Consider the following 21,903-nt stretch of genomic DNA (forward strand, 5'->3'; position numbering starts at 1 on the left):
TATAAAAGTATATATACTTTTATACTATATATTATATATATAATATTTATATACTATATATTTAGTATAATATAATTATATATAGTATAACTATATATTTTGTATATATGCTATATATACATTTATAGCATATATTTTGTGTATATATATATATTTTGTATACATACACATATATATATAATATACATATATATTGTATATATATACTACATGTATGTATGTATATATATACATGTATCTATTGTATGTATATATATATATATATATATATATATACAAAAGACTATACTGAATAGTATAAAAGTTTAGTCTATGTATACTTTTATACTATATATTATATATGTAATATATAATATATATGTAATGTATAATATATAGTATAATATAACTATATATATAGTGTAACTATATATTTTGTATATATACTACATACAAAAGACTATACTTTTATACTATATATATAAACACAAAAAGCTATATATTACTTTATGTCATTACATTTCCATACTTTCTTCAGAACTTTGATAAAATGTTAGCTCTTCAGAGTGACTTTCTCTGACCACTTTATTATGAAATAGCTGCCCTCCAAATATGCTTAGTCATTCTCACCCTGCTTTATTTTCTTCATAGCACTTACCGCAACATGTTGTATTATATACTTATGCTTATTTCCTTCTTATACATCTCTCCCCACTAAAATGGTAGCTCCATGAGGGCAGAGACTTTATCTGTTTTACTTTCTGCTATATTCTTATACCTTAGAACAAAGCCTGATCCATAGTAAAAACTTAATAAATATTCGTTGAATCAGTCTGTGATATGCCACTGTGGTATTACAGGGATGGCAAAGATTTTTAAAAATCCCTTTTAACAGACTGACTCTCTGCTTAGAATAGAGACCTAAAAGGCTCTCTATTAGACAAAAACGTGAACACTAAAATCTATTTCATACAGCATAATTGGACATGCACATGCCTTGGAAATTTCAAGAGCATTTCTGGACATTCCAGTATCTCATGATTTTTTATTCTGGAACCAACTCTGTTCTCCAAAAGGGAACCAAAAAAAGCTTTTATATGACATCATATGACTTGCATTTTAACAAGATTTCTGTGGCTTCTATGTGGAGAGTGGATTACAGAGGTCACAACTGCAACCATGATAACAAGTTAATGAAACCATGGAAATAACCCATGGGTAAACAAAACTTTGAACTAGAGCTATAAAGGTGACTATAGACATGAGAAGAAATAGATTTTAGAGACAGTAGAATCCATAGGGCTTGGTGAATAATTAGTCATGGCTTTCTGATTTAGATAATATCAACTGCATAGACAAATAAATAGAGGAGGCCTGGGAATATGACTAGTTTTGTGTTCAATATGATAAATTGTAAATTCATGTTGTATATTTAAAGGAGCTTCTCAGTAAACAATTAAAAAATGTAGACCTGGAACTTAGAAGAGCCTCTGTGACTGGAGAGTTATATTTCAGTCATCAAATGCATGAAGTTGCACAAGAATATTATGTAGAATACTGTTCCAATATCAAAGACTTCTTAGTTGATCACACAATAACCAATTCTGTATGCTTTAAGCTGAAAAAGACTTTAGTGAGAGGACATTAAATAAATGAAAGAATCAACCATAAGACAATAGGTAAAACTTAGAACACTGGCAAAAGCAATTTTAAAAGTAACAGTGTGGTGAAATGCCACTGTGAAAGCCATCGTTTGCTCTGGCCCCCTGCCAGAGCTGGGTGCTGACCTGTGCTGCAGTCTCTGTTGTTATCACCGCTCTTGCTGCTGCTGCTGCTGCTGCTGCTGCTGCTGCTGCTTAAACTGTAGTGATTACTCCACAGTCAGTGGCTTTTGTGGAGTAGTTGATGCATCTGACTTGTGTACCCCAGGTGCCCAATTCACTAATGCCAGAGAGCCTTGAAAAAAGGATCCTAAAAGGGATTTTGATAACTAGCAAGTGAAGACCACCAATTATACCTACTCACCAACATTAGGTGTATTAATTGCTGCAGCAAGAGAGGCTGCATACATTGGAGCACCATGGAGCATGTCAGTGAGAGGGAGTTAGAAAGGACTTTGTAGGTATTTTGGAGGAGTTTCAAGAACATGGTTGTCTTTTCTGGATTGGGTATTCTCTGAAAGTGGGACATTCGGTTATTGGAGATTCTAGTATTTTTAACCTATGAGACCAGGGGAATGGAGAGGAGCTAGAGCTGCTGTTGGAGAAGAAGCAGTAGCCCCTCAGAGTAGAGGAGGCATCAGGCCTTTGTATCTCCGTTCAGGTATGATCTGGTAGTTGTCTTGTTCTTGTTTTGTTCCATCGTGACCATAAACAGTCCTCAACTGAGGTTGATATTTTATGAAGTTGTTTGTGATCAGTGGGGAAACACCAGGGCCCAGGGAGTAGCAACCCAGCAATCTACCAGCTGTCAGCTGCCAGGGCTGCTTTTCCTTTTCTCGGTAGGTAAGCTTTGCCTCCCACCAGGACCCTTCAAGCAGCAATTACCAAAACGCCCAATGCTGGGCTGCCAGTTAAAAAATTACTCAAGCCTACAATTTCCAACTATTAGGTATTGTATTAGTCAGCTTGGGCTGCCATAACAAAATACCATAGACACAGTGGCTTAAACAACAGGAATTTATTTCTTGTAGTTCTGGAAGCTGGGAGGTCCAACCAAGATCAAGGTACTGGCTGATTCTGTTTGCCAGTAAGGGCCCTCTTCCTGGCTTGCAGGTGCCTCCTTCTTGCTGTGTCCCCACATGGCAGAGAGGAGGAGCTCTGACAGACTCTACCTACTGTTTCATTGATGTTCTAGGCCAGACTTCTTTACATAGATTTTTTTTAAGTTTACTTTACTTTTATTTAAATATAGAATCATTCATATTTATAATGATAAATATAATTGCTCCTTTTCTTCAGTTTTATTTCAGTTTTATTGAGATATAATTGACATTGATCACTGTGTAAGTTTAAGGTATATAGAATAATGGTTTGACTTACATATATCATGAAGTGATTACTACAGTGGGTTTAGTTAGCATGCATCAAAGATTATAGATACAATAAAAAGAAAAAGAAAGAAAACCATTTTCCCTTGCAATGAGAACACTTAGGATTTACTCCCTTAACAACTTGCATATGGATCACGTAGCACTGTTAACTATAGTCATTATATTGCAGTACATCCCTTACGTAGATTAGGTAAGATCATTTCTTATTAGTCAGTTTCACATGAGGCACTTTGTATTGGTTGCATACAAACCAAAAGCTTTAGGAGTTTTTTTGTGATCTATAAAAATTATGACTTTTTTTTAATAACAACGTTCTTTCAAGAAGTGAAATCAAAACAAATACTTTCTCTAAAAATTCCTTTTTGTGAAATCCAATCCCAGTAAAACCTTGTATTGCGAGTAATTTTTCTGCGAGTGTTCCGCAAGATGAGCAAACATGTCTAATAAATCTTAACTTGGTAGACAAGCAATGTTTTATGAGTAGTTCAGTAATAGCTGAACATCACATGATCACAAGTGAGCCAATGGTTCTTGAAATTTCTCTGATATACAAATGTTTTGGATTACAAGCATGTTTCCAGAATGAATTATGCTCACAAACCAAGGTTTTAGTGTAGTCCCAATTGCATTTCTTTTTTTTTTTTTGTAATCTGAAGAGTCCTCTGAGATACATTAAATGGGCCAAACTTAGTCTCATGACCTCCAAAGTGAAATTCACCAGAGAATGGCTCCATTAGAAAACCTAACTTTTAGTGCCATTTGGCTTATTATGGCTATAGTTTATAATATGTAGAGGGGATTTGCAGGCAATAAAACCAGAAAGGAAAGCTGGTGTCAAATTACAGTTAACCCTTGAATAAGGTTCAGGTTAGAGTACCATCACCCCAGGCAATTGAAAATCTGCATATAGCTTTTGATTCCCCAAAAACTTAACTACTATAGCCTACTGTTGACTGGAAGCCTTACTGATAGCCAACAGTTAGTTAACACATATTTTGTATATTTATTGTATATTGTATTCCTACAATAAAGTAAGCTAGAGAAAAGAAAATATTATTAAGAAAATCATAAGAAAGAAAAATACAGGTGCACCTGGGTGGCTTAGTTGGTGAAGCATCTGACTCTTGGTTTCAACTCAGGTCATGATCTCATGGTTTGTGAGTTCAAGCCCCACACTGGGTTCTGTGCTGACAGTGTGGAGCCTGCTTGGAATTCTCTGTCTCCCTCTCTGCCCCCCCCAACTCACTCTCTCTGTCTCTCTCTCAAAAATAAATTAATTAAAAAAATTTTTAAACAGAAAAAAAATGCATTGCTGTGAAAATGCTGTGTTGTATTTATCAAAACAGAAAGTCCACATATAAGTGCACCAGCATAGTTCAAATCTATGTTGTTCAAAGGCCAACTATATAAGGTTCCTTGAATGCAGTGTGGAGAAACTTAGACCTATTCCTAAAAGAATTTGATTTCTGAACCTAGATATGACATCACCAAATTATTTTAGGGGTTATTCTGGTAACGATGATAAATATGGATTGGAAGGAGCTGAAATTGGAGACAGGCAGACTGGTGAAAGGCTGTTAGAAAGGCCGGGGTTACCATAGTCCAGATAGTAAGAAGAGCTAATCTAAAATAGTAACAAACGCCTAATTAAAAGTAAGTACACTAGGAAGTGAGAGGAGCTAAGAGACTGTTAATCTCCTAAACCCTAATTCTGGTATAACCTGATATGAAGAAGCTATGTCTGGGTCAGGCAGAGGAGATTGAAAGAGAACATTCAAGACATATAATGGAGGTGGCATAAACAAGTGCTCATAGCTGACTAATTTGGACAGTAATGGAGGAAAAAATGTTTTGAATGGCTTCCAAGTTTCCATTTTAGGCTATAGGGAGTATAGTGGTAACATTCACCAAAATAAGAAATAGATAAGTAAGAGGTAAGTTCTTTCTATCATTGCTTTATTGGGACACTCTATCCTTCCTCTCCTTATAAGGAAAATGTGTTCCATCTTCTTATTTTGGCTCTGATGTTTACTCCATCTCTAAGAATGAGGTGCTGTTCACGGTGGGAAGGTCCAATATGATTTCACCCTCAGAACATAGCCTACCGTAGCCTGACAGGCAAATACTTCTCTAGACCAGTCTCCTCCATGAATAAATTGCTCTTGAAAAAGAACTTTCTGTCCCTTCTTTAGGCATTAATGTTAAGGAAAGAAACAATTCCTCTGATTCCCTCCATGTTGCAAAGAATTTTATTGAGAATATACTTTGCTATTTCAGAACGTGTCTAATTTTTTTAAACACCTAGGTTTATACATCATCTTCTTTGCTTGGAATTTCCTTCTGCCTTCTTGGAATCTGCCTTCTCCATCTGGTGAACTCTTCATTTCTTAAACCCCAATTCCAGTATTACCTGACATGAAGCCATCTCTAGGTCAGACCCTGAATTACAAGTTCTTATAGCATTCTGATATCTAGGTAGCATGAGTCCCAGGCTTAATACATTAATTACATAATCATTTTACTTCTGAATTTTCTAACAGAATGGAAGCTCCATCAAGGCCGTGATTGTGTCTGTTTTGTTAATCCCTGAATCACTGTCACACACATAATAAAAAACTAACAGTATTCATTATTATTGTTAGTAATAACACAACTAATTGTAACTAATAGTGTAACTAATAATGTAGCTAGTAATAACATAGCTAATGTAAATAATTGTAAGCTCTTATGATCATTCCATTGGGTTGTGAGGTACCTGAGGCAACAATCATATCATAGTCCCAGCCCTTAGGCTAACATCTGATATGTTTTCAATAGATGTTTGTTACATTAAAGAAAGAATTATTTGGTTAATGAATTTAAAATCTTAATTTACAGAGAATTCATAAAAGGAAGTATCAGTAGAATACAAAGGTAAAGATTTTAGATAATAAACTTACTACTTGGTCCACAATGGTAACAATGATATGAAGACTTAGGCCTTTCTTCCTATTTGGACAATTTGCTAAGTGTTTTGCCACATTGACAAAAAGTTAGTCTTTCCTTAATAAAATTCAGATTCAGAGATATAATTTTTCTTGAGAGTATGTCAGGAAGCACTGGTTGAACTCATGACTATTTTAAAGCAAGATTTACTTTATATAAGTATAATTAACCATAAGAAGTAATGCAATTAGACTTCAGTGTCTTTTAAAGTTCTTAGATTGAAATGATTTTTCATTATGAGGCACATTTCACAGTGGTCTCATTTAGGGTAGATTTCTTACCCATTGTTATTTCTATTGTATAGTCCATTATTTCTGATAGGTATCCTATTATATTGTATTTCACAACTTCTAAGTGCTGATTGTTAGAATCATATTTTAGCATGATAATCTTTATGTCAAGTTATATCCGAGGGGAAAAAAAATTAGTCCTGGTTAAGGCCAACCAGAAATTCATCCTAGGTGAAATTTGTTCTCAAATTGCTATTTGAAATGAATGTATGCAGCTGAAAGCATATACAAAGTATCATTCCAATTATTAAATAAAATCCAGTTTTATTTTCATGTATTGATAGACACTATCAAAAAATATACCAGTTCAGGGCGCCTGGGTGTCTCAGTCGGTTAAGCGTCAGACTTCAGCTCAGGTCATGATCTCAGGGTTCAGGGGTTCAAGCCCCGCATTGGGCTCTGTGCTGACAGCTCAGAGCCTGCAGCGTGCTTCAGATTCTGTGTCTCCCTCTCTCCGTTCCTCCCCCCACTCACACTCTCTCTCTCTCTTTCAAAAATAAAGATTAAAAAAATTTTTAAAAATATATGCCAGTGGTATAGGTTTTAGCATTCAAATGGTAAGGGAAGACTCTCTAGGGATAACTTTAAAACAAAATATCTAGTTGAGTCTGACACAAAGATTATTTTAAGAAGAAATTGAACCTAGAGAAAATGATTTGTAGAGTAATTCTCTTTGAAGATATAATAAAAATAAAAAGGAAGAGGAATACAGACTTGAAAAATATGAACAGCTTTACCTGACTCCTGAAACTATAAAGTAATGATAAGTAAAAGAAACAGAATACATATAGAATCACAGTCATGGCTTCTGACAAGCAGAAATTATAAACATCAGGCATCACACCAGAATAATTTATGAAAATGGAATTCTCAAAATGGAAAACTAGAATATTGAAGTCAAATGCAGGAAGAAAAATATCAACCATCCTAAACCTTAAATGATTTGTAGAAATGTTTTTTTAACTTTATGATAAACACATAAAACTGTGCAAATATTTTCCTGTTTATTTTGTTTCTTTTAAAATTATTTAAATGCACTTTATCTCTCATGATCCCCAAACACTAGAATTGTAGAATGAGTGTAGTAGGAATAATGTTTTTGGCTATAAGAAACAGAATTCTGAGTAAAAGTGACTCTGAATAATAAGTACATTTGTTGCTCATAACAAAGTCTCAAGGTAAGCAGTTCCAAAGTTGGTTTCAGTAACTTAATGATTTTATCAAAGGCCTGGGTTTTTTTCCATTTTTCTATACTGCTATCCCCAGAATGTTGTCTTTTATCCTTAGACTTGTTACCTCATGGTTACACAACATCTGCTGCCACTCTAGACATCACATTCTTATCCAATCACAAGAGAAAGAGGAATAAAGGGGCTGGGGTTGGGGGGGGGGGGGTGGATTCCCGTGCCCCTACCTCTCTCTTTTAAGTTAAGGAGGAAATTTTTTTTCAAAATCTCCCTCAGCAATAAATCCAGAATTTCTCCTCCTCCTCTTCCTGTTTTAGTGGCCAAAATAGAGTCATGAGTTCATGTCCTAACTTCAAAGGAGGTGTGCCTAGGGATTATCTGGCTTTTCAGTCTCTGATGCAAAGTGGATACTGCCGCAAGGAAGAAGAGGGAGGAAAATGGCAGTTGTCTGGGAACAGTTGCCAGCCTTGGCTGATTATTTCAAAGGCTTTTATCTTCTTTTTTTTTTCTCTCTTTCTCTTTTAATGTTTATTTATTTTTGAGAGAGAGAGAACACAAGCAGGGGAGGGGCAGATAGAGAAGGAGACACAGAATCCGAAGCAGGTTCCAGGCTCTGAGCTGTCAGCATAAAGTCCTATGCAAGGCTGGAACTCACGAACCTTGAGATCATGACCTGAGCTGATGTTGGACACTCAACCAACTGAGCCACCCAGGCATCCCAAAGGTTTTTTTGTTCTGAAGTTCAAATCTTCTGGCACCTTAGGAACAGGATTGCATCCATCCATATTATACTTCAATTAGGGTATCAATAATCTAAGGCCAAATCTATGTAAAAGTACATGAATTAGTATTTGGAAAGCCCAGTGTAACCAGTGATAAAGTTTTCTATGAAGTATAGCCAGGAAACGATGAGCCTGAATCAAGTTCATGTGTGTGTGTGTCTGTGTGTCTGTGTGTGTGTCTCTGTGTGTGCACAAGTGCATGTTAAAAGAATCTCTTGGTAAAGGAACTTGTCGTTAGTGTTCCCTGCTCAGTTATCAATAGGAGTTTTAAAACAGCTTAAACCTGCCTATTTTTTCAGTAGCATTCAAAATATCTCCATAACCTCATAACGTAGGTTGCAATATGTGGTAATGAAAATGAGCATCTTCGTAGCTGATTCTGTTCTTAATAACATTTTGATCAGACTGCTGCCGTGCAAGCCAGAAGTGTCAGTTCCAGCAGGTAGCCATACACAGAGACAATTGTCATAGTTCCTGATTATATGGCACCTTTCCCCTATGAAGAGCTCAAAAAGCCTTACAAGTATAATTACATCTTTGCTGCATTGTCATGAGTTAGGAATGCACAATAATTTTGGCCAGTGGGAAAATTCATGTAAAGAGTGAATGAATGATTAGTTCTGGTTATAAACCCAAGTAGACTGTAGAAAATGGAATGAAATGCAGGCTTCTTCTCTAAGGAGACTGTTCATTAAAAGGAACAGTGTGGGGTTGCCTAGGTGGCTCAGTTGGTTAAGTGTCCGGCTCTTGGTTTTGGCTCAGGTCGTGATCTCATGGCTTCGTGGGTTTGAGTCCCGCATCAGGCTCTGCACTGGCAGCATGGAGGCTGCCTGGGATTCTCTCTCCCCTCTTTCTCTACCCCCTCACCCTCTGCTTATGTTCTGTCTCTCTCAAAATAAATAAATTAAAACTTAAAAAAAAAGGGAGCAGTACAGAATTTGTCCTGTAGCCAGTTGCTGTCCTTATGGTTCCGTTTTTCACTTTACTTCATTGGACAAGTATACCTTACTGTATGAACTAGAAGTATTCTTTTAGATTATTTGTTTTTAATTTCTTTTAATGTTTGTTTATTTTTGAGAGACAAAGGGAGACAGAGTGCGAGCAGGAGAGGGGCACAGAGAGAGGGAGACACAGAATCCGAGGCAGGCTCCAGGCTCTGAGCTGTCAGTACAGAGCCTGACACGGAGCTTGAACTCACAAACAGTGAGATCATGACCTGAGCCGAAGTTGGACGCTTAACAAACTGAGCCACCCAGGCGTCCCTGTGAACTAGGAGTATTCTTGAGAGACTACTTGAGAGTTTATTTCTTCATAGAGAATGTTTCTTTCATGTTCTGCCCTGAAGTAGAGATAAATGATTACAAGAAAGAGAATTTTTCCTGTAAGACATCATAAAATCAACATAAACCTTTAAACATTGAATGTTTAAAAGGAAAATTTATTTCCAAAGGAAATACTCAAAATATGTGACAACTTGATGTAAATTATATATTTTAAATGTTTATTCTAATAACTTAAATACTGCAGGGAAGAATATCTTAATTGAGAAACATTAATAAACTTGTCTAAAAAATTGTCTTCCCAATATTCTTTGACAAAGTAATAGATGTTTAGTTTGGCTACATATCCATCTGGAAGATTCCAGGAAGCCAGTTTAGCATTTTGTTGTTCTTGTTCTTAGGGGGAAGTTGAATTGAAAAGATGAAGAATAAAAAATTGTAGCTGTGACATGGGTTTAAAATATAGTAATAATCAAGGGAGAATTTTTATCAAAATATTTGATCAAAGAAGTTATGCTGTATCTGCCATCAGACACTATATTTTAATTTTTCCTGGTTTGTAAAGATAATAAGTTTATCTTTCTTCCAAATAAGTTGTACCAGTAGTTCCATTTTTAAAGAATGTCGAGTCTTGGGCCTTCTAGTGTTTACTGCTTACACTGTAAAGAATGATTTTTTTTCAAAAATTTATAATATGAGCGTCATTTGAAAAATTATTAACGAGAAGAACATGAAAATGTGGCAAACTTGGCAAGTCTAAATTATAAAATACTTATGTTCATTAAAACATAAGACACAAATTAAGAAAAGTGGAAAGGTAATATTTTCTTTCCCTAAGTCTCAATAAGAGAGAAATATCGGACATTAACAACTGAGAGTTTTCCTTTCCTTGTGCCATGAATAGCCACTAATTAGAGAGTGTTTGAGCACATTTGAAAGACAAGTTAAAAGCTGGAATGCATAAACCAAGGCCAAAAATTGGCAGAATCCTGCGAGAGTCAGCAATCCTAAGTTACTACACTGGGAATTTATGAGGAAACATGAATTCTGCCAACTTTATGTGGCTTCAGGGATAATTGTACATTTAAATAAAGTCTCTGCATCTGATAAAAAGAAAACCATACATTGTATGCAGATGCACCAAGATATTGCATCATTTTCCGTCATTGTTCCCATTGGAATCTTATTCCAGATTTGCAACTGAAAATTCTATAAAGTAATAGCATGCTAGTAAGGACTCAAATTTCATAAACACAATCAAAATGACGGTATTAAGAACAAATGTCCCTGGATTTCAGTAGCTTGTACCCTAAAAAATGAGAATTTCAAATAGTTAATTAATATAAATAGCTATCTAGTGGAAATTCCCTAATAATGTTCTCAGTTCTTAATTTATCTATCATATCTATATTCAAGGTTTTGAAAACTTAAATATTTTTAGGGACCAGACTTAAATCACAAACCCATAAAGCCATCTAGATGTGAGATTTTAAGGAGTGATGTAGACTAGGAGTTGGGAAACTATAGCTTATGATCCAAATCTGGCATCCCTGGGTTTTTTTTGTAAATAAAGCTTTGCTGAAACAAAGCCATGTCCATGTGTTAACATTATCATTTGTGGCTATTCTTGCACTACAATAGCAGAATTGAGTCGTTGAGTCAGAGATCCTATGAGCCACAGAGTCTGAAACACTTCCAACCTGGCCCTTTGCAGATAAAGTTTGCTGGCCCCTGGCATAGACTATGGTGAGCTATAGAGCACATGCTTTTCATAAAAGCGTTCACATTAAAGCAATGATCAATCCAAACATTTCAGGCCAGAGGTAGATGGCTGGCCCGTGCTGGGAAAAGAATGAGTCTACCATTCTTAACCTTGTTATTAACTTTCTGTGTGACCTTGAATAAGTCACAATTCTCCTCTAGTAAGAAGTGAGCATTTCCTTTTACTGAGGTTGTGGTGCATAAGGTCAAATGGCAAAAAATAGCATGGTCTTTCAGGAAAATGTGAAAGGTCAGAGAACTACATCCAAAACAGTCATAAACGCAAGGAGAATCTAAAGTCAGTATTGAGAACTGAGATGCAGAGCCTAAAAGGTCAGAAATTCAAGCAGACAAATGAGGGTGATCTGATCGAATTTAAATATTCAAATAAAGTGTTTAAATATGCCTAGGCCTATGTTTTCATGGACAAGAACTCGGTTTCCTCATCTGCAAAAAGTTTTCCAAAGTGTGCTCCTAGTCTGAGAAACGTCCTATAGGAAAGAAAAAGTAAATGTCCCTTGGTCACAAAGACAAGAAAAAAGTCTAATTTAGTTTCATCTGTTAGAGAATCAAAATGAACATTTATATATTTTACCTGAGAAATACTGCCAATAAGAAGTAAAACTTTACCTATTTGCAGATGAAATGATATTATATATAGAAAACTCTAAAGACTCCAAAAAACTACTAGAATTGATGAATGATTTCAGGAAGGTCACAGGATACAAAATATACAGAAATCTTTGCATTTCTATGCACCAATAATGAAGTAGCAGAAAGAGAAATTAATAAAACAATCCCATTTACCAATCCCATTGCACCAAAATAATAAAATACTTAGAAATAAACAATCAAGGAGGTGAAAGATCTGTACTCTGAAAACTGTAAAATATTAATGGAATAAATTAAAGATGACAGAGACAAATAGAAAGATATTCCATGCTCATGGATTGGAAGAACCAATATTGTTAAAATGTCCATAGTACCCAAAGTAATCTGTAGATTTAAAGCAATCCCTATCCAAATACCAACAGCATTTTTCATAGAACTGGAACAAATGATCTTAAAATTTGTAAGGAACCACAAAAGACCTTGAATAGCCAGAGCAATCTTAAAAATGAAGAACAAAACTGGAGATACTGGTGAAATAAATCAGTCAGAGAAAGAAAAATACTGTATGATTTCACTCATATGTGGAATTCAAGAAACAAAACACAGAAAAAAAAAGAGGGAAATAAAAAAAATAGACTTTTAATATAGAGAACAAACTGTTACCACAGGAAAGGTGTGTGTGTGTGGGGGGGGGGGGGGGTTGGGGGGGGTGATGGTTGAAATAGGTGAAGGAGATTAAGAGTACACTTATCCTGGGACGCCCAGGTGCCTTAGTTGGTTAAGCATCTGACTTTGGCCTAGGTCATGACCTCAAGGTGTGTGAGTTCAAGCCCTGCACTGGGCCTGCTGCTGTTAGCACAGAGCCTGCTTCAGATCCTCTGTCCCCTTCTCTCTCTGCCCCACCCCTGTTGGTTCTCTCACTTTCTCTTTCCCTCTCTCTCTGTCTCTCAAAATAAATAAATAAATAAACTGAAAAAAAAAAGTGCACTTATCCTGTTAAGCACTGAGTAATGTATAGAATTGTTGATATTGTACAACTGAAACTAATATAAAACTGTACATTAATTATACTGGAATTATTTAAAAAAAAAAAACTTGGAGGTATCACAGTCCCAGATTTCAAGATATACTGCCTTTAACATTTTTAGCAAGCTTTGCCAAAATGCACTGGCCATCTGAAATCTTTTTTAAATTATGCCATACCTATAAATCCTTAAGAATACTTTAGGAAACTCTGACCTAGAAAATCTCTGAAGTTATTTCCAACTCTGAAAACCTTCCCTATTTTAATAGCTAAATCTTACAGAGCGTTTACCATTTATCAGGCACTATTTATGTGCTTTACCTAAATTAACTATTTTAATCACACAACTCTGTGAAGTACGGATTATTATTATCATCCCACTTACAAATAAGAACATTGAGGTGCAAATATGTGCTTTAATTTGTTCAAAATCAAACAGCTGGGGTGTGTGGGTGGCTCAGTCAGTTAACTGTCTGACTCTTGATTTCGGCTCCGGTAATGATCTCACGGTTCATGAATTCAAGCCCCACATTGGGCTCTGCACTGACTTGGCAGAGCCTGCTTGGGATTCCCTCACTCCCTCTCTCTCTGTCTCTCTCTCTCTCTCAATAAATAAATAAAGGTTTTTAAAAAATTTAAAAAAAATCAAACAGCTAGTGAGTGGTAGAATAGGGATTCAGACTCAGGTAGTCTGAATGTTGTGGCCAAAGCACAGGAAAAGGTGAGATACAATTAATTAGAAAAAAAATAGTATCTCAATCTCACTGGGAACAAAAAGTAGACATAGCATGTAAGAGGAATAAGGCTCTGGAGGGGAGATTTAGGGTCCATGCCCTCAACTACTCCACATTCATAGTTTTGTTGTTATGTTTCAGATATTCAAAAGAGTCAAAAACCTAACTTAAATATGTCACAGAATATTTCTTTTAACATTTGAATTTTTTAAAAACCTATTATTGGAAATATCATTAAGTCAACTTAACACAAGATTTAGTTATACAGAGACTAGTGAACCTCAGACTTACCTGCTTCTATCATCATACATAGTTTATAATAAATGAGCTAATGTATATTCATTACAGTATTCATTAAAACAGCCCTATCAGGATATCTCCTTGGCAACTGCTAATTAATTGTAGCTGCTTCCTTGGCAACTGTTAATTAATTGTAGATACCTGATAAAAATTGAGTGGTTTGTCTTTGTAAATATTCTAGATGCAAACTTCTCACTGATAAAGAATCATTCATTCATGCACGGGTGAATGTCTTCATTAAACAACACTGACTGAAAACCTATTTACACTGTGAACAGGACTAACAACTTACTTGCTCTCATGGGGTGTTAGTCTAGCATGGGAAAAATAATTAGTAAGCAAAGGAAAATGATTTTAATTTTCAGTATTAAACATTTGATTAAATAAAATATTTAATTAAATAATAAATATTTCCAGTGTTAAGTGTTAAGAATTAAGAATAAAATGAAACACAAGAACATATAAGGTGAAGGTGCAAAGGAAGTTTTATTTTGAGTAATGGAGATGGACTATATGAGGAGAAAATGTTATCAGCAGAGTTGAGGAAAAGCAGCCAGCTATTGGAAGATATAGGGGAAGAATATTACAGTCAAGAGAAACAACAATGATAAAAGTGACAATCATAGAAATACTATACACTTATACAATTTTTACATATATAATATGACCATAGGTTGGTAAACATTATTTAATACAACCAATTACTATGGAACTTGCACCATCAAATTACTAGACAAACTTACAAATGAATCTAAATAATCAGCAAGATACTTGGTTCAGGCAGATGAAGATCAAATTGTCAGCATTACTGGTAGAAAATGTGGCCCAAATCTGTGACCAGGTCCTAATATTTGCTCCCTGACCTATGGTGGTGATCATGTCTTCAAGGCCAGCCATTTGTAAGGGGAAATCACACCAGTTGGATTTCCCTGTGGGGATGGAGAGATAGGCCCCAAACCCACATATGCTTACCATACATAAGGAGCATGGTCAAATGAGTGCATCCCTCAAGCATGTTGGCATGAACTGCATAAGGACGGCCCACATGAGAACCCACTGGTGGAGTAAGGACATAAACAAATGGAGATAAGATGCTCACCCTCCTACTAATCAGTAAAGAAAGGAGATAAAGGTCTGAAGTATTCCTCTATCAAGGTATATCTCACCTAGAGATAATTTCCACTCCCCATCCCCACTTTGCATCCCCAACCAGGGGATAATTGACAACGTGTGGAGATATTTTGGTTATGAAGACTGCAGAGAGTGCTTCTGTTATGCGGCTAAACATCCCACAGTGTACAAGATAGCTGTATCCCAGCTATATTGTAGGACAATAGGGTTTCCTGCAACAAACTACAATGGGAATTTTTAGTTTCTTCACTTGGGACCAAAGTCTTTCACATCCTTCACAGACACATGTTAAAATTTTGGACTTAAGCTACAATCTCAGAAGAACCTCAGCTTTAGATGTACTCTTTCTGTATGTTCATTGCTTCTTTTCATATATGTAAATATTGCAAGGTTCTCCAAAACCCAACTGAAATGTCACCTCTTCTTAAAGTTTTCCCTAATTACTAAACTGTTAGATGTTCCTTCTTCTGAATTCCAATGGCAGTGTATACATATGTTTACCTTGGCACTTACCACCCTGGGAAGTAATTACTCTTTTAAAGGTCATTCCCATTTAGAAAATAAGTCTTTCCGAGTAAAGACTGTGTAAGATGTGCTAAACATTCAACAATGCCACAGTAGGCTCCTATCAAAGAATTTATTTGTCCAAAATGTCATTAGTGCCAAGTTGAGAAACCCTGAATCCCAGAAATCTTTGTAACTCCACAGGAATCTTGGTAACTCCAATGCCCACATGGTGCCTGCCATAAAAAGTGCAAACTAAGTGAATGAATGAGTACTCACGAAGAACACTACTAACACAAAATACCATGGATTCTATTTTATTTTTCTCATAAAGTCTTACTTGTTTCTATCCTGATGAAATTTAAAACCTATTACATACATTCAGCTAAAAGGAACATTTTTTGGACAATTGACAGAACGATTATAGTTTAACAACTAGCACCTGAACAAGAAAAGCAGTGGGCTGTGTTATGAACCGTCTAAAATCTTGTGGGTAAAGGCAGTTAATTTTAAAGGTGTAAAAATGTAAGAAATAATATTAAATGACATCTTCAAAAAACATAAATAAGAATGTAATAATTTTAAAGTTATAAAATGTAAGAAATCATATTAGAAAAACAACTTGAAAACAGAAGAATGTAATGACAGAAGGAAACTTTGGTGACAGTAATTAAACTTTAATGGAAAGGAGGATCATAAAAATAAAATGGATAAAATTAAGACAAAATAAATGCTATTTTTAAAGTATCAGAACTTAAATAAGCTTCAGGAAACATTCAGAAAACCTCATGGGAAAACCTTTTTTTTATTGTTCCAGAACAAGCAAAAGAAAAAATATTGCCCATTCAGAAGAATGGCAAAGGAATGGTAGGAAGCTATGTTATATATTTAAAATATGATTTCTAGGTATGAATTTATGAACCAGGGGTTTCAGAAGCAGTAGCCCAAGACTAGGATGGGAAGAGAAAAATGCTTAGAGATGACATAGAGGCTAGCTATCCCCTCACGAAAGCAATCAAACTTAAACTACACTGAATACACATAAGAGATAATAGTTTCTTTACACATTTTCTTGGTCAGCCCACATCTAGAGAATAGTGTTCATTTCTGAGTATCACCTGGCCCTCAAAGATAAGAAATGTTTTGGGTTCTGTGGTCCATATGATCTCTGTCACACCTACTCAATTCCACTGTTGGGGTAAAAATAGCCATAGATAATATGTGAACAAATGGGCATGGCTGTGCTCCAATAAAGCTTTACTTACAAAAGCAGAGTTGCCAGATATGGACCTGGCCCTGCTTTGGAAGAGAAACATTGATAACCAGAGTATTTAGGGGCCTGGAAATCCTAACATACAAGGATTGATTTAAAGTGTCACTAATATTCAGGGGCACCTGGGTGGCTCATCAGTTAAGTGTCTGACTCTTGATTTCAGCTCAGGTCATGATTTCATGGTTCTTGAGCTAGAGCCCCACGTTGGGCTTTGTGCTGACAGTGCAGAGCCTGCTTGGGAATCTCTCTCTCCCTCACTCTCTGCCCCTCCAAGCATGTGTTCTCTCTCTCTCTCTCTCTCTCTCTCTCTCTCTCTCTCTTTCTCTCTCTTTCTCTCTCAAAATAAATAAATTAATTTTTAAAACTTAAAAAAAAAAGTCAGTAATATTTAGCCTAGAAAAAAGATACATCCTAGAATTAATAAAACTTGCCTTAGGACACTCGGGTATAAAGACCTCCCCATTTCTTCATTTAATAAAATTAATTTTGTCTTGGTTCTCCACCACTAAGGCTGGGAAAAATACTTATTCTCAGGGTTATGTGATGATTTCCTTGGGGATCAGTGAGAACTATAGAGTTCACAGAATCCAGAAAATTGTGCAAAGGCCTTTGGTCTTAGGCTCATGGTAGTTTTCACTAGAATATTTGTTGCCCAAGGCTACACCATGCTGAAGTCAAATACATGTGGCTCTGCTACTCATGTGATTATTTCTCATTCATTTGCCACATCTGGCCACTTGGCCCTTCACCTTGGCTCTCAAGGCTTTGGTTCTCATCATTTACTTATTGGGCTTTTGGTGGAGCAACAAGATTTGCAAGAATTCACCATTCCTCAATATTCCCAGGCTCAGAAGAAAATCTAACTCTTTTTTCATGGGGTCCAGCCACTACCATCCCCTTTCCTAGAAACACCTATTCAGTGGTATAGATTTGGCAAGAGGGGAGGCAGATGTTCTTCTTACAATGCTGGCCACAGTTTCACAACTTTCTTTGGACTGATGGAGGTCCCGCACAGACCCCTCTGGACATCTTGAAACATATTTTAAGATCTAAGTGGAAAAAGGAGGCATATGCTTGTGAAAAACGGACAATTCAAGAAAGCAAGTGGGGGGTGTCTGGGTGGCTTAGTCGGTTAAGCGTCTGACTTCAGCTCAGGTGATGATCTCACAGTTTGTGAGTTCAAGCCCCGTATCGGGGTCTGTGCTGACAGCTCAGAGCCTGGAGCCTGCTTCGGGTTCTGTGTTTCCCTCTCTCTGTTCCCTTCCACATTCTCTGTCTCTCTCACTCAAAAAATAAATAAACATTAAAAAAATAAAAAAGAAAGCAAATGGTATGTGAGTTAAAAAAGGGGGATAATTTTCAGGTGGAATAGACAAAAAACATCACTTATTTATTTTTCAAATTTTTATTTCCAGTCAAGACCTTTTACCTGAGCTCCAGTCTCTCTCCCTGTCTCTCTCTCTCTATCCCCTCCTTCCTCTCTCTCACACACACATGCATACATACACGTAATACTGTTCTCTAATTCCATTCTAATATTCCCACACTGGTATTCAATCCAGAAACTATTTTAAATTCCCTCCTCTCCTTTACCTCCCACACCCAATCAGTCATCATCATCACCAAGTCATTTCTTCACCAGAGCATCTCTCATTGCCCACTCTGTCATCCATACTGCCTTTGTCTTATTTCTGACCCCGTTACATCCTACCTGCATTTCGGAGCAGTTGTATTGGGCCTCTTTACTAGCATATCCTCTCCCCAATTCTCTCACTGTTCCAAGCTGCCAAAGTGAGCTTTCCAAAATACAAATCTGATCTAAATCCTAAAGGCTTCCATCTCCTTCAGGCTAAAACTCAAACTCCCTGATTTGATATGGATGAGCTTATAATACGGCCCTTGCTTACGTATTATTTCTTATTTCGTACCAATTTTCTCATTTATTATTATTTCTTATTATTTTTATGAACCTGCCATTCCTTGAAATGGGCCATGATCTCTTTCAACCCACCCCTTTGACATTTCTTCCAAAAAAGACCATATCCTCTGACTCTATAGTCTGATCAATGCTCCAGAATGAAATGTCAGTCAGGCCTTTTACTCCCAACACTGAGAGAGTACTTCTCCCTGTGCTCTTTAGAAACTTACACATATATATTTTCTATGACATTTACTTCACTGGTTAACATTGTCCACTGTCTTAGCTATACATCTCAAGATTATGAACTACTTGGCAATATGAACATAGCTCTCATATTGATAACCCTAAAACTTGAGAGATAATAGGAAATCAACATATTTATGTTTTTCGATAAGTAATATTTAGACGTGTATGGGTATGACATATTGAATGGGGGGGGTGGGGAAGAGCATTAGCAAAGGCTTAAAACATAAAACTGATCTTCCCAGAGTGACCACTAATCTTCACGTTGTTAAATCAAGTGATCAGTTCTCAGACTTATCAGCAGTTTTTGCCACAATTTATCATTTCCATCACCTTGAAACACTTTCTTTACTTGACTCGCACGTCTTTATACTCTTTTTTTTTCCTATTGTCCCTTGTCACTTCTCAGGCTTTTTTGTTGGCTCTTCCTCGTGTCATCTTAGACTTATTCTCTTCTCATCTCCACGCAGTCCCTTAATGATCTCATGTTCTCAAGATCTGATGCTGTCTCTTTGCTAACCATGCTTAAATTATCTCTCTTTCCTGGACTTCTCTAAACTCTAGGCTTGTGTATATAACTGCCTGTTTTACATCTCTAGTTGGCTTTACAATAGAAATTTCAAATTTGACATCTTTTTTTTCCCTTCAACTTTATTGTGGTATAATAGACAAATAAAATGTAAGACATTCAGAGTATATAGTGATTATTTGATGTGCATTATGAAGGGAGTCCTCCCTATCTGGTTAATTAACACATCCGTCACCTCAAATATTTACCTTTTTTGAAGGGGTGGGTGGGTGAGTTGGTGGCGTTAAGAACATTTAAAACCAAATCTCTGAACTACCTAAAACCCTGTTCTACCCTGTCTTCCTTACCCACCAATTATAACTTCACCCTTGTAGTTGCTCAGACCAAAGCACACTTGTAGTTACATTTGACTCTACATTCTCTTGCTCCTCATAGATATTTCAGCAACAAGACATTTGACTCTAATCTTAAATATGTTCAGCAGCCAACCACTTCTCACCGCCTTCACTACCACCACCCTGGTCCAAAACTGCCATTTCTTCTCATTTGGTTTGTTCCATTAGCCTCCTACTTGATCTCCTGGCTTCTACTTTTGTCCTTCTCAGTCTGTTTACAAGCCTGCCATCACAAATAGCCTTTTAAAATAAGTCACTTCACTCACACTCTGGATCAAAACCTTTTACTGACTCTCCATCTTACACAGAATCAAAGCCTACATCTTACATTGGGCTATAAGCCCTCAGATTAACTTCTCTTATCATCTCTTTACATCCTTTCTCCCTCACTCTGCTTCAGATACATGGTCTCTTAGGATGTCTTCAAGCAAGCAACATGTCCCTGCTTTAGGGTCCATGCACTAGCATGCTCCTTCATTTCCTTTAAGCGTCGTTCAAATTTCATTTTCTGGCAAGACCTTATCTGGATCTCCCTATTAAAAATTGCAATCCCCCTATGTCTATTCTTCGTACTACCTCCTCTGCTGAAGTTTTCTACATAGCATTTATAACCTTCTAATATATTATTATATTTTACTTAATCATTTTACTTATTGTAATTCTCCCCCCACTACAATGTAAAGTGCTTTTGGACAAGAGTTTTTGTCCCTTTTTATTCACTGTTGTACTCCAGACCCAAGAAGATTGTCTGGTGCATCATCTTTCAATAACAGCTGCTGAATGAAAACGGGTACATGCATTTTTGCATTTCTGAGTTCCTGACAGTGTCTGGATTACAGTAGTATTTTAATGTTCAAAAAATGCTATGAGATAATTACTGTAGCCATTTTAAAGATAAAGGAACTAAAATTTCTGAGATTTGAGCCAATGAAGCGTCTAGAATTTCTGTATAGTCATGATTTAAGGACAGCATTCTGGTTAGTGGGAAGATAAAAACTTGGAACTCAGAAAAATGTGATCTTTTCTTATACCGTATACTGTACTTGAGAATGGCTTAAGAAATGCTGACTGCATGTGTCATGGGCGAGGATACTTCTGACCTTTGGCACCTACTCTACCCAAGGTTTTACCATTGCCGTTTCATAGGGTGGTGCCAGAATCCCAGACAATATCTTCAGGAGACAATGAATACAATAGTCTGTAACAGAAATTCACTTAGCAAAGTTGATAATGAATACTGATGATGAAATTGTGACCATTTTGTGGGGTATTAGAATGCTTTGCTCAGAATCGTGTTTATTCATTGGTTCCTAAACCTGTGGTGATTCTTAAAAATATATTTGTTGTGGACGTGCTAGTCTAGACATTAAACAAGCTTCCCAGATTTATGTTAAACAGCCAGCTCTGTATTCCCAACAATAATGGGCATTTGGAAATATGATAAGCAGGTGACAGTTTGCATACATTGTTTTATATTTACAGTTTGCTTCTCTCTCTAAAATACCCCAATTTCTGTGCACTATAAAACCAGGTAAATCTGACAGAGGGTGGGTAGAATGTCTTTTGGAGCAATGTGTCACGGACTGTCTCACAATAGTATTTTTCTCTATCTGTTATAGGTCAATGCACAAACTGGCCCAGTTGGAAAGACTTGACCTAGGCAATAATGAATTCAGTGAGCTGGTAAGCGAATGCATTTTCTCAACTTGATAAATGCACCCCAGGAGATTATTTATTTTGCTCTGTCTCTGTAACTACAGGTATTAAATTATCCAACTGCACATTTGCATTTGCTAAATATAACAACAAAATGGAATCCGGGAAATAAAGTGATTGTTTGACTGTATAGAACACCACAGACTACCGGATAATATTAGATGCGCTAAAAAGAGAGAGAGAGAGGAATAGGTAAACAGATGCA

The 21,903-nt window shown here is 36.3% G+C and overlaps 1 protein-coding gene across 1 annotated transcript in view; it reads left to right on the forward strand.

The window, feature by feature from the left end:
- Positions 1-21,903, forward strand: part of LRRC7 (leucine rich repeat containing 7) — a 564,537-nt gene that overhangs the window by 334,281 nt on the left and 208,353 nt on the right. Inside the window, exon 8 of the mRNA XM_042951516.1 lies at positions 21,602-21,665. Coding sequence (XP_042807450.1) covers positions 21,602-21,665 — 64 coding nt within the window. The remainder of the gene's footprint in view (positions 1-21,601; positions 21,666-21,903) is intronic.

This window comes from Panthera leo, chromosome C1, assembly GCF_018350215.1.
Source record: "Panthera leo isolate Ple1 chromosome C1, P.leo_Ple1_pat1.1, whole genome shotgun sequence".
In the NCBI taxonomy this organism is placed as follows: Eukaryota; Metazoa; Chordata; class Mammalia; order Carnivora; family Felidae; genus Panthera; species Panthera leo.